The following is a 16,544-nucleotide window of genomic DNA, read 5'->3' on the forward strand; positions in this document are numbered from 1 at the left end:
ACATCTGGTCCTCTTCGGCATTTATTGATAAGGCATACTGTTTTTGAAAAGAAAAAATTGCATTAAAAATGTGACCATTATGCAGTGAAATATGGTACTCTCTCCCCCTGCGCTCTCAGCCAATATTGACAGTATCGCGAGGTCTTCATTCTCTTTGTTTTCTTTGCAGGGGGTGTGAGAGAGGAATGAGCTTTATTGGGGGTAGTGAATGCATGTATATGATGGAGGAGGTTTTTAGAGCACCCCCACTTGGAAAAAGAGGACCACTCACTCCCCTTCCATCCCCAGCCACCATCAAGAAGTTCTGATAGTGAAATGACATCATAGTAATACTCCTAATGAGATGCGTATGGGGAGATTATTTGTTGCGGTTTGCAGGAGATGGTGGGGAAGACCTCACAGACGTTCCTCTTCCCAGCTAGCAGCCCCTCCTGTTCAGCCAACACACTGTGACGGGTGGTGAACACATCCTCCTTAATCTCAATTCTTTCATCATTGGGAGACAGCATCCAGTTATGGGATGGCTCCTTCCACCCAGTACTGTACTGGACAACCCAGGCTCCCAGGGGGTCAGGGGAGGGGGGATCATTTGGTGTTTGTCCTCCATGGAATGCAGTACTATCAAAAGTCTATTGGGGGGATAAAAGTTAGAAAAATATTAAGACTTCCTCACCCTCTACCTTTTCTAGCTGCAAGGGTTGGGGATTTCTGTCCCCCCCCCCTCTCTTTGCACCATGCCTGGCAGTTAAAAGCGCAGATTAGATCTGGTACCCAACAGCAAGGGAGCTGGGCAGCCACCAATGTTCTGAGCTTCCTTCACCCGGCCCCTGGAGTTTCTTCTCAGTGTAGACACTCGCTGCACATTTTCATCCTAGCAGTGCCTCTTCCACATTCTGCCTTTGACGTTCAATGACAGCTCTGTGCCAGGAACAAGGCAGTGGGGATGGGAAACCAGACCCTTGGCCCTACAGAAAAAGGAGTGGCCTAAACACAGCTGCTTGCTCTTCAGTGGTCTCTGGTAAGCAGAGAGGCAGGATCTTCCTCATTTTTGAGGAAAGCGACTCAGATATTTGGATGATGATGATGTAACCCCCCCCCCAAAGGGTGGGAAAGACTATTAGGGCTTGCCGAAAGACAGAGTATTGACTTACCGTGAAGGTTTCTTCTGCTCTGCTGGAGAGAGGAGGATATCTATCTATGGGCAAATGACTCTACCCACCAGGAAAGGCAGGGCTTGTAGAGCCTTAAACTTCCGTAGGGATATTAGGGGGTGGAGGACAGAAAGTACTGCATCTTAGGAAGATGCACCAACTAATAAAACCCAACAATGAAACATGGCCATGCCGCCAGAACATGGAGGAAAAATAAGGAGGATTGAAAAGAAGGTATCCCAGATCCTAAGGGGGCAGCAATTCTGGAGCGCAGAAGTGTGTCCCAGCCAGATCATGCCCTCTGGCTGAGCAGAAGGACTCTTCACTTGAGATGCTCCATTCTGGTGCAGGGAGGAGGCATCCAATGATAATATAATGGAGGGTAAATTGGGATACGGAGGGACCGAGGTGGCGCTGTGGGTTAAACCACAGAGTCTAGGGCTTGCTGATCAGAAGGTCGGCGGTTCGAATCCCTGCAACGGGGTGAGCTCCCGTTGCTCGGTCCCAGCTCCTGCCCACCTAGCAGTTTGAAAGCACATCAAAGTGCAAGTAGATAAATAGGGACCACTCTGGTGGGAAGGTAAACGGTGTTTCCGTGTGCTGCTCTGGTTTGCCAGAAGCAGAGCTTTGTCATGCTGGCCACATGACCCGGAAGCTGTCTGCGGACAAACGCCGGCTCCCTCGGCCTATAGAGCGAGATGAGCACCGCAACCCCAGAGTCGGACACGACTGGACCTGATGGTCAGGGGCCCCTTTACCTTTTAAATTGGGATACAGTGGCAGTGTGTTGTCTTCTCATGGCTATGGGAAGTGATGGCCTCTTTGCGACTCCCGGAGGTGTTGTCTCTCAGTAGCAGTGTGCATTCTTGCAGTTCTGGGCACCACAGTTCAAGAAGGATATTGACAAGCTGGAACGTGTCCAGAAGAGGGCAACGAAAATGGTCAAAGGCCTGGAAACGATGCCTTATGAGGAACGGCTTAGGGAGCTGGGTATGTTTAGCCTGGAGAAGAGAAGGTTAAGGGGTGATATGATAGCCATGTTCAAATATATAAAAGGATGTCATATAGAGGAGGGAGAAATGTTGTTTTCTGCTGCTCCAGAGAAGCGGACACGGAGCAATGGATTCAAACTCCAAGAAAGAAGATTCCACCTAAACATTAGGAAGAACTTTCTGACAGTAAGAGCTGTTCGGCAGTGGAATTTGCTACCAAGGAGTGTGGTGGAGTCTCCTTCTCTGGAGGTCTTTAAGCAGAGGCTTGACAGGCATATGCCAAGAATGCTTTGATGGTGTTTCCTGCTCGGCAGGGGGTGGGACTGGATGGCCCTTGTGGTCTCTTCCAACTCTACGATTCTATGATTGATTCTATGATTCTTCCCACCCCAATGGTGCCCACCTGTCCTTTGACTTAACCTAGTGGTTTGTGTGTGTTTGTGTTTTACAGAGCCTGGAATGCCACCCCACAGTGGCTCCATCCAGTACGCCACCTTGTCCCGCGCCACTGGGCGCCCTATCAGCCTTAATCTCTCTCGCTCCAAAAGCATCAGCAACAGCAACCCTGACCTGACCACCACACCCAACTCCCCAGATGAAGAGGTTCAGAAGATTGTTGGCAGCAAGGTAAGCTTCAAGTGAAGGTTCTTGTTGTTGTTAATTTATTTATACTTAACCTTTCCCCCTGACGAGGGCTCAAGGTGGCTTACAGATAGAATAGGAACAGCTAAAACAACAGAAGAAGAAAAAGCCCAATCATTACAAAAATGATAGAATTAAAACTATAGGTATAAAAGATCGCTTAAAATCATACAGAGAATTGCAGTAAAAACACCACAGCGCCGGCCCTTTCATTAAAAGCAGTCCGTTACCAAAAGCCTCTTGGAATGAGAAGGTCTTTACCTGCCGGCAGAAGGAGAAGGAGGAAGCCAGGCTAGCTTCTCCAGGGTAAAAGGTAAAGGGACCCCTGACCATTAGGTCCAGTGGACAGCTCTGGGGTTGCGGCGCTCATCTCGCTTTACTGGCCGAGGGAGCCGGCATACAGCTTCCAGGTCATGTGGCCAAAGTTGTCCGAGAGCATCATATACCACAAGGATGTGAAGCTGGATCCATCCCTTGGATCAGAGCCTTATCTCCCCCCCACCCTCCATGGACCAGGTTTGATAGGGGGGTGGGGCAGCTTATGTGCCAGTCACTGGATGGCACCATGATGCCGGGGCCCCTTTTTCCCCCCATGCAGGTAATTAAAGGTGGTTTGCAGGTGTAGGACTTTGTGGGTGCTTGCAAACCCCATCTTTGTCCGCCTCAGGCCAGAAGTCGTTTATGACTTCAGGTGGAGGCGACATGAGATGTAGGGCAGGTGAGGGCATCTTGACTGAAACAGCCTCGTGGGCCAAGTGGAGAGGCTTGGATGGGCATAATTATCTCTGTGAGCCAGACGTTTCCCACTGGTCATAAACTATCTGTATACATCTGGCATTTTAATAGTCACATAAATAGGACGCCAGTAGTCATTGCAGCAGTGAGCTTTGCCACGAGTGCCCAAGTGCCACCCTCCCGGGCCCAGCACCAACTTGTACCACCCTGCCACTAATCCTAATTCTTTGTTTTGAAAAACAATGGCCGGAAATAATACTTTCGCTGTTTTGAAACATTGGAGGGTGATCACTGCCGTTCTTCAAGGGACAGATTATGTGTGGTGTTTTGTTACTTGGTTAGCCCTGGTATGCAAGATTTTTTACAAAGGAAAGTAATAATATAATAATAATAATAATTTATTATTTATACCCTGCCCATCTGGCCGGGTTCCCCCAGCCACTCTGGGCGGCTTCCAACAAAACACTAAAATACAGCCAGTGCAGGGGTGAGGTCAAACCAGATCGGGACCATGGCATGAGGTGGCTGGGTGAGTGGCGGTCTTCAGCCCTTTGCTTCTGCTGTCGTTCTGATCAGAATCACCCCCTCCACACGCATGCCTGCTGTTCATAATTGGAGGAAAGCAGAGTAGAAGACAGTATAGATCAGTGGTTCTCAACCTTTTTTTGGCCATGCCCCACCTAAGCATCTCTAAAATCCTGATCCCCCCCGTGACATATAATTTTATTTTAATTTTAAAAATGTGTATGTCACATTTTTATATACTGTATATGAGGCCCCTAGAACCATAAGAAATGCAAAAAAATCACTGTCAATAACTCATTTTCAAATTGCCCCCCTTAAAATCAAATTGCCCCCCCCCCCGGTGGGGTGTGTGCCCCATGTTGGGAACCACGGGTATAGACCCTTACAGGTGATTCATGCCATGCCCTCCCCTATTATTTGCCCTGCTTCCCTGTCTTCCCTACAAACTGGTGCCCCATTCTGTGACCATAAAACATATGGCACACAGCTCCCCAAGTCAATGGACTTTGTGGCAACGGAAAACCTGGGCTTCTATTGCATTATGATGCTTTGTGTGTGTTCCTTTTGGTCACTTGCATGGAAATTGCAGGCCCTGGTTTAGCTAAGGCTCCTCCTCCTCCTCCTCTGTGATCGCAGCAGTGATGGTTGTGGTTCTTTACCCTTGGTTTCTTGGTTGTGATTGTTTTTCCTTTCCTGCTCTTCTCTTGCACGCTCCCTAGGGGATTGACCGCTCTCACTCCTGGGTCAACTCAGCATATGCCCCCGGAGGCCCAAAGTCTGTGCTTCGTAGGAATCATCCGAACTCCAGCATGGATCTGAAGCAGGTGCCTTTGCCTTACCCCCCCCAACTCCCCCTGGTGCTCCTACCCCTTGCTCCTCTCCTCGACTTGCTCGCCAGAGTGTGCCTGCCATTAATGCCTGCGCTGGGGTAAAGAGTAATGTTTTCCCATGAAAGCTGCCTTCTTGGACTGACCTTTGAAATGTCATCCGCTTCTCCTTTGCCACTCCAGAAGAATGGCGTTACAGTCAAACCTCGGCTCCCGAACGCCTCTGTTTTGGAACGTTTCGGCTCCCAAACGCCGAAAACCCGGAAGTAAATGCTCCGGTTTTCGAACATTTTTTCGGAAGTTGAACATCTAACGTGGCTTCCGCTTGAGTGCAGGAAGCTCTTGCAGCCAATCGGAAGCTGCGCCTTGGTTGTCGAACATTTTGGAAGCCGAACGGGCTTCCGGAATGGATTGTGTTCGACAACTGAGGTTTGACTGTATTATTATTTGTGCCTTTTTGTGACAGAACTCACCTCCAGCCCCCTCTCTCTCTCTCTTGTTCCCCATGGCAGCCATTTTGTGCTGGCACCCACGACACTTTGATCCAGATAGGGATACTGGCACCTCATTTTCTACCCCAAAGCGCTGATCGTTATTAATATTAATGGTTACTTATTCTGTTTACATTCCACCCTTCCTCCCAAAAGAGCCTAAGGCAGCATTTGGTTTTAGAGGCATAGTCCCAGCGTCAATGTACCTGACACAGGAAGTATAGTTTTGATATTGGTAGCCTTCTGTCATCTGAGGTTTGGTAATGTCAGGGGAGAGGTTTGTTTGCAAAGGTCTGTGCAAGGTTTTATTTATTTTCCTCACGCAGCTCACCCTTTTGTGCTCGCTGAAAGCAGTTTGGGAAGAGCATTGGAAAGCAACGCAGACATAATGCTGTCTGACACCCAGGGTGCAGTTAGGAGAGTGGGCAGCACCTCACCTCCTCTGCTTCTTCCCCGGCAGGGCTGTAGCGAAATCTCCTTTGTGGATTGTTTTAGAAACGCCACATGCTTTTTCTTCAGGCTTCGGTTTCCCTTCCATGATGGATCACAGTTGGCAGGATCCTTTGCACTTCACATTTGGTAACCCTGCCTGGAAGGCAGAAGGGGCAGGGCAAGACGGCAGGTGGATCACGCATGCAGAGGAGCACCTGGCTTGGTTTGCAGGTCTAATTCGGGCCAAAGCAGCGACTAAACTGTTGACGCAGGAACTGCTGCTTGCCAGGGGCCACACTTCATTTTTTTTTAATAAGAAATTATTATTAATTTTACATACTAAAGAAAAAACACAAACAAACATACATACCGAACATATTATCCACCTTCTTCTAACCCCCCCCCCTCCACAGGCCCCCTCCTGCCACGAGGGAGTCCCACGAAAAGTGGGCAGCCGAAGGTGGTCCATTTTGTAATTGGGTTTGTACCCATCCCTCCCCTCCCCCCCCCCGAAACCCCCCCCCCGCCACCAAGAGGCTCTAATATGGTAGGGAGAGGTGCAGGTGGGTACCCTCCCAACTATTTATCCCTAGACATACAACATAAAAGACACAACATATCAATTTTTCAAATTCCTAAACTACTTAACATTGTTTTAATGACTTCCCCAGATGTCCCCCAACTGATTTTCATTATTATCCAAATTCTATTTTCATAACAGTTTCATAAAACCCGACACTTCAAAGCACTGTGGGGAAGGGAGGGTGGGAGGAGAGATTGTGGAAGTTGGACTAAGGGGATTTCAGTTTAAACAAACCCCTGTTGGCAATTATAAAGTTTGCAGGGTATCCTTGGACCAGTCTCCACCTCACAACCTAACGCGCCACAGGATGATGAATGAGAATGAATAGGGGTTTACCCCATGTATGCTGCCTGGAGTCCCCTGAAGCAAAAATGTGATAGATAATTTTTTTTAAGTGTCCTTTTGTTTTAAGGAAACAGCAGTGTGGATTATTTGCTTCCTGGCTTTTTTGAACTTGCAGCCTAAGCATATGTGAGGTTCAAGGTGTCCAAGGTTCTCCCTGCATCCATATAATGCCCACTTTCCGAAGTCCTTCTGCACAGTGAAATTAGGCAGTTTCTTGGCTTGCACAGCTGCTTCCTCCACCATGCGCAGCAAACATATGGCCGGTGTTATGCTTCTCTGTGAAATTGTTAATGTGCGCTGGACGCTGGACACGCCTGTTACAGGGGAAAGATGCGTCCCCCCCACACCTCTATCCTATCCTATCCTATCCTATCCTATCCTATCCTATCCTATCCTATCCTATCCTATCTTATTCTATACTACCCTACCCTTGGCAGTCAGTGAATATTGTTGGGAAGAAGCCATTTTATGTAGTATTCTCAGTATTAGGTACAGTATTTAGGTTAGGTATTAGGTTAGGTATTTTCCTTATCAGAGCTCTCTAAATTGGGTAATAAGATGACTGGGCGTATAAGATGACCCCCAACTTTTCCAGTTAAAATATAGAGTTTGGGATATACTTGCTGTATAAGAAATACAACCCGGCGTATAAGGCGACCCCCAATTTTCCTGGGTTAAAAAGTAGTCTGTAATTGTCTTTCACTCTGCAACAGTGCCATCTAATGGCAGCCTTGTGGACTGCAGCTAACCGCTGATAGTTACACTTGCTTAAAAAATTACTGTAACTGCTATTATGAGAGCACATCCTATGGCTGTAAGCAAGCACTCTCCATACCTTTGCTGTACGTTTGTCTTCCAGTCTACTGAACTGGACAGCAGTGCACCACTAGAGAGGCAGGCAGGAGTGCAGACCTGGGTCTTTACCTAAAAGCACCTCATGGACCCTCCTGCTCTTCTTGTGTGCAACAAGTACTCATCCTGCCAGGGCAACAGGTTGATTACACTTGGTGTTTATTACTCTTCTTGAACATGCTCCCCACTTGCGTGGGGGGCGTAGTCCTGTTTGTTAACTGAGTTGCGTATAAACTTTGGTTTGGCCTATATGTTCTAGTTTGTGCAGCCCTGAGTTTGGTGACCTTGCAAATCCATTGTAGACTCCTGCTTCCTTCCAAAGTGTGGTTTGCTTTCAAATTCTGAGCTCCTTCCTCTCAGTAAGGAAGCCGGGCACTTTTCCCTGCTCCTCCTTCCATCCTGAGTAATACATCTTCACCACCACTGTGTCCTCTTCTTTTCTCTCTTTGCTTCTGCTCATCTCACAGGCTGCGGAGCGAGCACCTAATCGTATCTCCTCCTATCTTGAGAGCTCCACTTTTCCTCCGGCCACCCCGATGAGATCAACAACCAAAAAGGTAGAGAGAGAGACTGGGAAGCACCCCAGAAATGTCGCCCTGGAGGACAAACTTAAGACTAGGATCCTATGCACCCTTGGGAGTAAGTTGCATGGATTTAAGTGGAACTTCCTTCCAAGTAGACATGCATCGAATCCATCTCGTATAAGCAGTGCTTTTTCCCTTTAAAAATGTTTGGGTTGCTCTCATTTTCCTACTCATATTGAAATACTGCCCCTCAGTGAGGCCAAACTTAGATTCACAAAATGTTTAGGGGTATGAGTTCCCCCCCCCCAGAAAAAAAAGCACTGAGTATAAGTATTTGGTTCAGAAGCAAGCGGTGCTGGTTGTTGTGAATGTGTAACAATGTTATGTGCTCTGAATAGGCAACACAAGTGCAGGCAGCTCTACGATCTGACCTTGCCTTGGCTAAGCCCTTTGGGTGGAGATCGTGTATCTGTGGTTGGTTTCTGCCTTGGAAGAAATTCAGGCCTTGCTGATTTTGGGGACCAAACCAATTTAGTCATGATAAAAATCCCACCCTCCTCTAAATGCTATTCCGCTTGCTCTCATACTTCCATTTCTACTTTCTCTCCTTCAGTGTTATTTGCCATCAATGGTACTTTTTGGCTTTTTCTCGCAGAGCTGCTGCTCTGAGTCTTCTATTCATAATACACAACTCACCTGAACCTTCCTCCCATGTCTGTGGGACAGGTAGGTAGCCGTGTTGGTCTGCCATAGTCGAAACAAAATTTAAAAAAATTCCTTCCAGTAGCACCTTAGAGACCAACTAAGTTTGTCATTGGTATGAGCTTTCGTGTGCATGCACACTTCTGCAGATACACTTCTGTTTCAGTGTATCTGAAGAAGTGTGCATGCACATGAAAGCTCACACCAATGACAAACTTAGTTGGTCTCTAAGGTGCTATTGGAAGGAATTTTTTTTATTTTGTTATGTCTATGGGAGACATTCAATGTGTCTGCCAGGAATAAACATGTAGACTTGCTTCTTGCTTTTGGGCAGTCCTAGATGGGAGCTGCTCCTGGCTGGAGCTCAGTGGGAGGGAGGACAACTTGAGACTCTTGGCTACTTCAGCTTTTGTTATTTCACTGATAACATATTTAACATTATATGGATTTTTTTAAAACAAAAACAAAAACCCAACCTCATCAAGAGGAAGGAAGTGGGTCTGGGCTGTCGAGTTCTGAAGGCAGATTGGTCCGGAGTCCAGACTGTGCTGTTGTATCCAGATAATAGTGCTTTGAGAATTACAAGGGAAAGTTAGATGCTGATAACTCTGTTTAGACACGAGAGCAGTTTTGTGTGTGCCTCCCTCATTCCCATTCTGCATGCAGGAAGCCTGGAGTGAACAACACAATCAGTCGCTAAATGGCTGTGTTTATAGCATGTATGCTGCAAGGCTTCTGACTCTTGAGCCACTCACTCAGATGAGCCAGTGATCTAAGTGAGATGAGTTGGGTGGGTGTCAGTTACACCAGGAAGCATCTATCTGTGTAAATCGACTGGGGAATGAATGATTCCCCAGAAATCTCATTAGGGATCTGTGCTGCTTCAGACTAGGCCTGTATTTCCAAACCTGGCTCATTTCCTAGTCTTTGTCAGCCATTGTTTTTCTGACCTAACAGCAGCTTCTGAAGATCTGTGACTATTTTTTATTTTATTTTTGGACAGGCAATCAAACAGATTCTGAGTTAAGAAGTAGGGTGTACAGATGAGGATTGTATTTTAACTCCATCTCTCTTTCCCTGGTTTGAAAGCAGCTGGTAGCTCCAGAAGCACCAGCCTGTGACTCTGAACTCAATCCTGCAATGGTTGACCTGAATGGGGCATGCTGAGTGTTTCCTTGTAAATCTCTTTTAGCTGCTTCACGAAGAACTGGCCCTGCAGTGGGTGGTGAGCACCAGCTCCGTGCGGGAAGCTGCCTTGCATCAAGCCTGGTTCTTCTTCCAGTTGATGGTATGCCCCTTGCTGCTGATCTCCCTAAACAAACCGTTGGCCTTCTGGCCAGGAGCACCCATAATCTGGTTCAGGCATAGGCAAACTCGGCCCTCCAGATGTTTTGAGACTTCAATTCCCATCATCCCTGACTACTGGTCCTGTTAGCTAGGGGTGATGGGAGTTGTAGTCCCAAAACATCTGGAGGGCCGAGTTTGCCTATGCCTGATGTGGTGGCTGGCTTAGTTTATGTGTTGCCTTATGTAGGCTGTCCCTTTGCTGTCCAGTTTCCAGATTTCTGCTTTGCACAGTGTCACCACCGAAAATTATGAGAGAATTGAGTTGTCCCTCAATCGGCCTTTGGGGAAAAAAACAACCACCTTCCCTAAAGTATTAAGCAATGAAAAGAAGTGATGTGCAGGTACAAATTTCATCATTTTGTATTTGGAAGTCGAGGAAGGTTTCTGAAAGGAACCGAAGTACGAGTGGCTCAGTCGCTCTGTGATAATCCCAGTGGCAGACGTCTTAGATTTAAAGTGAAATTCTTTTCTGCCTGTCTTATTTTGCTAGTTCTTTTAAGGATATTTCACCTCTCTTCAGTCAGGCCGGCAGCTTTGGCACAGTAGTTTAAGCAGCAGAGCTGATTTTCAGCTGCTCACATGCAGATAGTCCCAAGTGGTGTGCACTGTTCTAAGAGAGGATTTGCCCAAACATGGTCAGCCGTACAGGTCAGCTCGGTCTGACCTGTTCAAATATATGAAAGGATGTCATATGGAGGAGGGAGAAAGATTGTTTTCTGCTGCTCCAGAGAAGCAGACACGGAGCAATGGATTCAAACTTCAAGAAAGAAGATTCCACCTAAACATTAGGAAGAACTTCCTGACAGTAAGAGCTGTTCGGCAGTGGAATTTGCTGCCAAGGAGTGCGGTGGAGTCTCCTTCTCTGGAGGTCTTTAAGCAGAGGCTTGACAGGCCTATGTCAAGAATGCTTTGATGGTGTTTCCTGCTTGGCAGGGGGTTGGACTGGATGCCCTTGTGGTCTCTTCCAACTCTATGATTCTATGGTCTAAACTGGAATTCTCAAAGGGGTTGGAATAATTGGGCAGTGGCTGCTGATCCAGGAGGATGAAACTCCCTTGATGTTCTTCTTAGGTGAAGAGCATGGCACACCACCTGTTCTTGTGTGACAAGCTGGAGGCGCCTCGCAAGCTGCGCTTCCCTGGCCGTTTCGTTGATGACATATCAGCCCTAGTGTGCACCGTCAGTGCCGAAATCGCTAGCCGTTGCCAGAAGGTTTGTGCAAGGTTTCCTTTGTTTGCCTGCCTCTCCGTCCATTCCTTCAGAGTTTCCTATCCGTGTCACTCCACAAACACGCCAAGCGACTCAATTCATGTTTGCATGTTTTGAACCTGGGCCTGCATTAGAGCACAAACTGTTTAAAAAGTGCCATGTTGGGAGCAACAAGGTACAGATTTCTCTACTTTCCCATATTCTTCCTCCTAAACTATTAATAATAATAATGATAATAATAATTTATTTATACCCCGCCCTCCCCAGTCAAAACCGGGCTCAGGGCGGCTCACACCAATAAAATTACAATAAAACATAAAAAGCAATTGATTAAAATACAGATTAAAATACAGTATTAAAATTTAAAATTTAAGTTTAAAATGCAGCCTGATTTTAAGTAGTCCATAAATCCAAGCCATGAGGGAGGAAAACACAGGGGTCAGACTAAGTCCAACCCAAAGGCCAGGCGGAACAGCTCTGTCTTGCAGGCCCTGTGGAAAGATGAAAAATCCCGCAGGGCCCTGGTCTCCTGGGAAAGAGCGTTCCACCAAGTTGGGGCCAATACTGAAAAGGCCCTGGCCCTAGTAGAGGCCAATCTAGCCACCTTATGGCTCGGGATCTCCAGAATATTGTTGTTTGTGGACCTTAAGGTCCTCCGCGGGGCATACCAGGAGAGGCGGTCCCGTAGGTACGAGGGTCCCAAGCCGCATAGGGCTTTAAAGGTCAAAACCAGCACCTTAAACCTGATCCTGTACTCCACCGGTACAGGTGTAAATAAACTACAGGTGTAAATAAATAAAACCCAAGCTTTATATTTTCATATAACTCCTAGGATCTCTCAAGTGACAGAAAAACATAATGGATATGAAATTTCCTGCACTGAATGCCCTAGAATATATTGTTGTGACCCACTTTTCATGTAAAATGTAATTTTGAAAAAACAACAAAAACAGACTATCTGTATATAGTATTCTTGCTAGGTTAAAACCTTAATGGTGAGGATACAGCAGCCCTTAATGATATAGGTAGGTATATGCAGCAAGTCTTATCCACCTTCTTTATAAATGTGCATATGCATTCATACATATATATATATATATTACATTTGAGTGACTTAAGCTGTATATTAACACCCCCCAACCCAACCTCACCCTGCAAACTACAATTTTTGAAAGTGGGTTTTAAAAAAGAAATGGTTTATGTGATTATATAACACCCACAAAAAAATCCAAAGGTGGCTAGTTGTTCTTGATCTCCCTTTAAAATTCACAACTGGAGCAAAATGGAAAGCTTTGTGTATAATCTGGTGAGACCTTCCATACGAACCTCATTGAAGTGTGTGGGAATTCTGTGAGATATCTGCCCCATTTCGATTCTGTGCTAGCAGTTTGCACTTGCTCACGTGGTCTTAATCCCCTCTCCCGCTTCCCCAGTCTCTGACCCTGCATTCAGCGTTGCCAGAGCCCCATGGAAGACCCTTCAATTGCCACCTCACATACTTTTGTGCTTCTTCCGTAGGATATTGAGCTGGTGGAACGTCTCAACAGCAGCCTGGCCTTTTTCCTCAATGACCTACTATCCTTCATGGATCGCGGCTTTGTCTTCAACCTCCTGCGTTCTTACTACAAACAGGTAACAAGAGAAACCCAGTGGTTCTCTTTCCCCAGGATGCTAATTGTACCTCTTGGAAGAGGGCACAATAGCTAGGAGAGAGGGAGCAAGAGTTTTATTTAGATAGGTGGCTGCGGAAAACCTTCTGTACATGCAGAACTCAGATCCAGTGTGGTGTAGGGGTTGGAGTGTTGGACTAAGACAGGCATCCCCAACCTCGGCCCTCCAGATGTTTTGGACTACAATTCCCATCATCCCTGACTACTGGTCCTGTTAGCTAGGGATCATGGGAATTGTAGGCCAAAACATCTGGAGGCCCGCAGTTTGGGGATGCCTGGACTAGGACCTGAGAGACCAGGGTTCAAATCCCTGCTCAGCCATGAAGATCATAGGGTGGCCTTGGGCCAGTCACAGGTCTACTTTGCAGGGTTGTTGTGAAGATAAAATGGGGAAGAAGAAGAGCATGTATGCCACCTTGAGCTCTTTGGAGGAAAGGTGGGATATGAATGCAAATAAATACATAAGTAGTTGGATAAAGCTTGAACCCTCAGTCAGTTGTAATCAGGGCGGGTGGCGCTCTGGTCTAAACCACTGAGCCTCTTGTGTATGCTGATCAGAAGGTTGGGGATTCGAATCCCCGTGATGGAGTGAGCTCCCGTTGCTCTGTCCCAGCTCCTGCCAACCTAGCAGTTCGAAAGCATGCTAGTGCAAGTACATAAATAGGTACCGCTGCAGCGGGAAGGTAAACAGCATTTCTGTGCGCTCAGGCTTCTGTCACAGTGTCCTGTTGCACCAGAAGCGGCTTGGTCATGAAGGCCACATGACCCGGAAAGCTGTCTGTGGACAAACGCCCACTCCCTCAGCCTGAAAGCGAGAGGAACAACGCGACCCCATAGTCGCCTTTGACTGGACGTAACCGTCCAGGCGTCCTTTACCCTTTTTTTTTTTACCTTTACCAAGCGCACAACAGCCACCTTCCTTCCTTCCTCTCCAGATCAACAACAGACTGCTGACCACCCAGAACCCCAATGCCCTCATTGCTCTGAGGATGGACTTCATCCGTATCATCTGCAGCCACGAGCACTACGTCACTCTGAACCTGCCCTGCAGCGGCCTCTCCCCACCTGCTTCCCCCTCCCCTTCCGTTTCTTCAGCAACCTCCCAGGTAAGCGGCCCAGCGTAAGGGAAGGGAATGTGAGAAGAGGATGCTCTTGGTGGATCAGAGTCAGAGCATGACTCCATCTGGTCCCACCAGCCTGCCTTTGAACAACCCTGAGCCAGGTGCCTCCGCAAGCTCACCATCTGGGCACGAAGGCAGCAGCTGACCTGTTGCCCCCAGCCTCTGCTATCCTCAACAGCTAACAAATGCCCCTCTCTTCTCTCTGTGAAATAGTCCGATCCCTTTTAGAGCTGCCTTAAGCAAGTGGCAGCTCTTGGGAATTGGGGTAGGGGTGTGTGTTGAGGTCATGACTGCTGGCTCAAAGGAGGTTTGCCAAAGAAGTTGGCTTCCAGGAAAGAATTGAAGGAGACAGAAAGTGAGGTTACAGGGAACCAGGCAGAGGGCCTTCTCGGTAGCGGCACCCGCCCTGTGGAACGCCCTCCCAGCAGATGTCAAGGCGATAAGCAACTAGTTTACTTTTAGAAGACAACTGAAGGCGGCCCTGTTTAGGGAAGTTTTTAATGTTTGATGCTGTACTGTTTTTAATATTCGGTTGGAAGCCGCCCAGAGTGGCTGGGGAAACCCAGCCAGAATGAAAGAGGCAAATGGCAGTATTGGAGGGACAGAAAAGAAATTGGGAGCATTGCAATGGATAGGACAGTCAGTGAGCACCAAGAGGTGACAGGGCAGGGGATGTGAGCTGACTCTCTCCCTGCCCGCCATAGCTGAAAGGGGCAGCATTTTCACCCCTAGGAAATCATGAAACACTGCAGAGGATTAATTCCCTGCCCCTTTACTCTCCCTGCTTCCCTTGCTTCTGCAGAGCTATATATCACATTTTGTAGTTAACACTTGTGGAACCTTTCCTTTCTTTTCCTTGCCCCCCCCCATTTTTTAAAGAAGTAGTTCATGAAAGCAGCATTTGAGAGAGACCGGCTCATTCAAAAGGCTACCGATAAAGCATGGCAACTGAGATGTGAAGCTTGGAGGCTGTTCTTTTCTATGCAATGATAAGGAAAGGAAAGTTCACGACATGCTGGCTGGGGTCGGCTCTGCTTGATTTCTCACGGGCTTTCCCCTTTCCCAGGGCTCAGCCTTCTCCAGCCAGACACAGGACCAACGAGTGGCCAGCATGTTTGAGCTGTCCGTGGCCTTTCGGCAGCAGCACTTCCTGGCAGGGCTCGTGCTGATGGAGCTGGCTCTCATCCTGGAGCCCGATGCAGAGGGGTAAGTGCAGTCTTTTGGGATGGTTCCCTGATGCCCTTGTAGCCAGAGCCCTCTCTGACACCGCTGCTCTCTTATCTTCCCTTGCCTTAGAGCCTTCTTCTTGCACAAGAAGGCAATCAGCACCCTTCACAACCTGCTGTGCAGCCACGACTCGGACCCTCGCTACATGGACTCTTCAGTACGGGAGCATGTGGCTCAGCTGTACTTGCCTCTGATTGGCATCGTCATGGATGCCCTGCCCCAGCTCTACGACTTCACAGGTGAGGCCAGGAGGCCCTTCTGGGGGCAGGGAGGAGGATGATAATGGATGGAGGTACCAATGTGTGCAGATTCCTAGCCGGTTTTCAAAAACGACAGCCTCTCCCCAGCCTTCCTTGCTGCCGGCAAGCCTGCTGTCTTCAGTTTTGTTCCACATACTTGGAACAGAACCAGTTAACCAGAGGGCTTGGGTGGCCATGGCATCGATCCCAGTTGTGTCAAACTCACTGACTGTAGCTGCTGCTCTCCCAGGCGAGGGAGGAGAATCTAGCTGTCCAGCATAAGAGTTCGCTAGCTGAGGTTTGATATGGTGGTCATTCTGTGAAGCCATACCAAGCTGACTTCTTAACAAATGCTTTGCTATTCTGCATTGGGTCAGTACATACCTGAAGGAGCGTCTCCACCCCCATCGTTCTGCCCGGACACTGAGGTCCAGCGCCGAGGGTCTTCTGGCGCATAGCTGCCAAGTTATCCCTTTTTTAAAGGGATTTTCCCTTATGCTGAATAGGCTTCCTCGTGAGAAAAGGGAAAACTTGGCAGCTATGTTCTGGCGGTTCCCTCGCTACGAGAAGCCAAGTTACAGGGAACCAGGCAGAGGGCCTTCTCGGTAGTGGCACCCACCCTGTGGAATACCCTCCCACCAGAGGTCAAAGAGAACAACAATTTCCAGACCTTTAGAGGGCATCTCAAGGCAGCCCTGTTTAGGAAAGCTTTTAATGTTTGATTTCTGTATTTTAATGTTTTGCTGGAAGCCGCCCAGAGTGGCTGAGGGAACCCGGCCAGATGGGCGGGGTATAAATAAATTATTATTATTATTATTATTATTATTATTATTATTATTATTATTATTATTATTATTACTTTGGCCTTGTTATTAAAACCAGGTTCTCCCCTTCTTTTATATTGTTTTTAGTATCACTGAGGATCTCTCT

The 16,544-nt window shown here is 47.6% G+C and overlaps 1 protein-coding gene across 3 annotated transcripts in view; it reads left to right on the plus strand.

Annotated features, from left to right (window-relative positions):
- Window positions 1–16,544, plus strand: part of DOCK6 (dedicator of cytokinesis 6) — a 104,403-nt gene that overhangs the window by 50,377 nt on the left and 37,482 nt on the right. Inside the window, exons 22-30 of one of the 3 annotated variants that reach the window (XM_060268862.2) lie at window positions 2,595–2,770; window positions 4,765–4,869; window positions 8,043–8,132; window positions 9,994–10,089; window positions 11,220–11,360; window positions 12,876–12,989; window positions 13,963–14,133; window positions 15,215–15,354; window positions 15,445–15,614. In XM_060268862.2, the coding sequence (XP_060124845.2) occupies window positions 2,595–2,770; window positions 4,765–4,869; window positions 8,043–8,132; window positions 9,994–10,089; window positions 11,220–11,360; window positions 12,876–12,989; window positions 13,963–14,133; window positions 15,215–15,354; window positions 15,445–15,614 (1,203 nt within the window). The remainder of the gene's footprint in view (window positions 1–2,594; window positions 2,771–4,764; window positions 4,870–8,042; window positions 8,133–9,993; window positions 10,090–11,219; window positions 11,361–12,875; window positions 12,990–13,962; window positions 14,134–15,214; window positions 15,355–15,444; window positions 15,615–16,544) is intronic. The other 2 variants (XM_060268859.2, XM_060268860.2) reach the window with 2 other exon arrangements.

Source organism: Zootoca vivipara, chromosome 15 (assembly GCF_965207765.1).
Source record: "Zootoca vivipara chromosome 15, rZooViv2.hap1.1, whole genome shotgun sequence".
In the NCBI taxonomy this organism is placed as follows: Eukaryota; Metazoa; Chordata; class Lepidosauria; order Squamata; family Lacertidae; genus Zootoca; species Zootoca vivipara.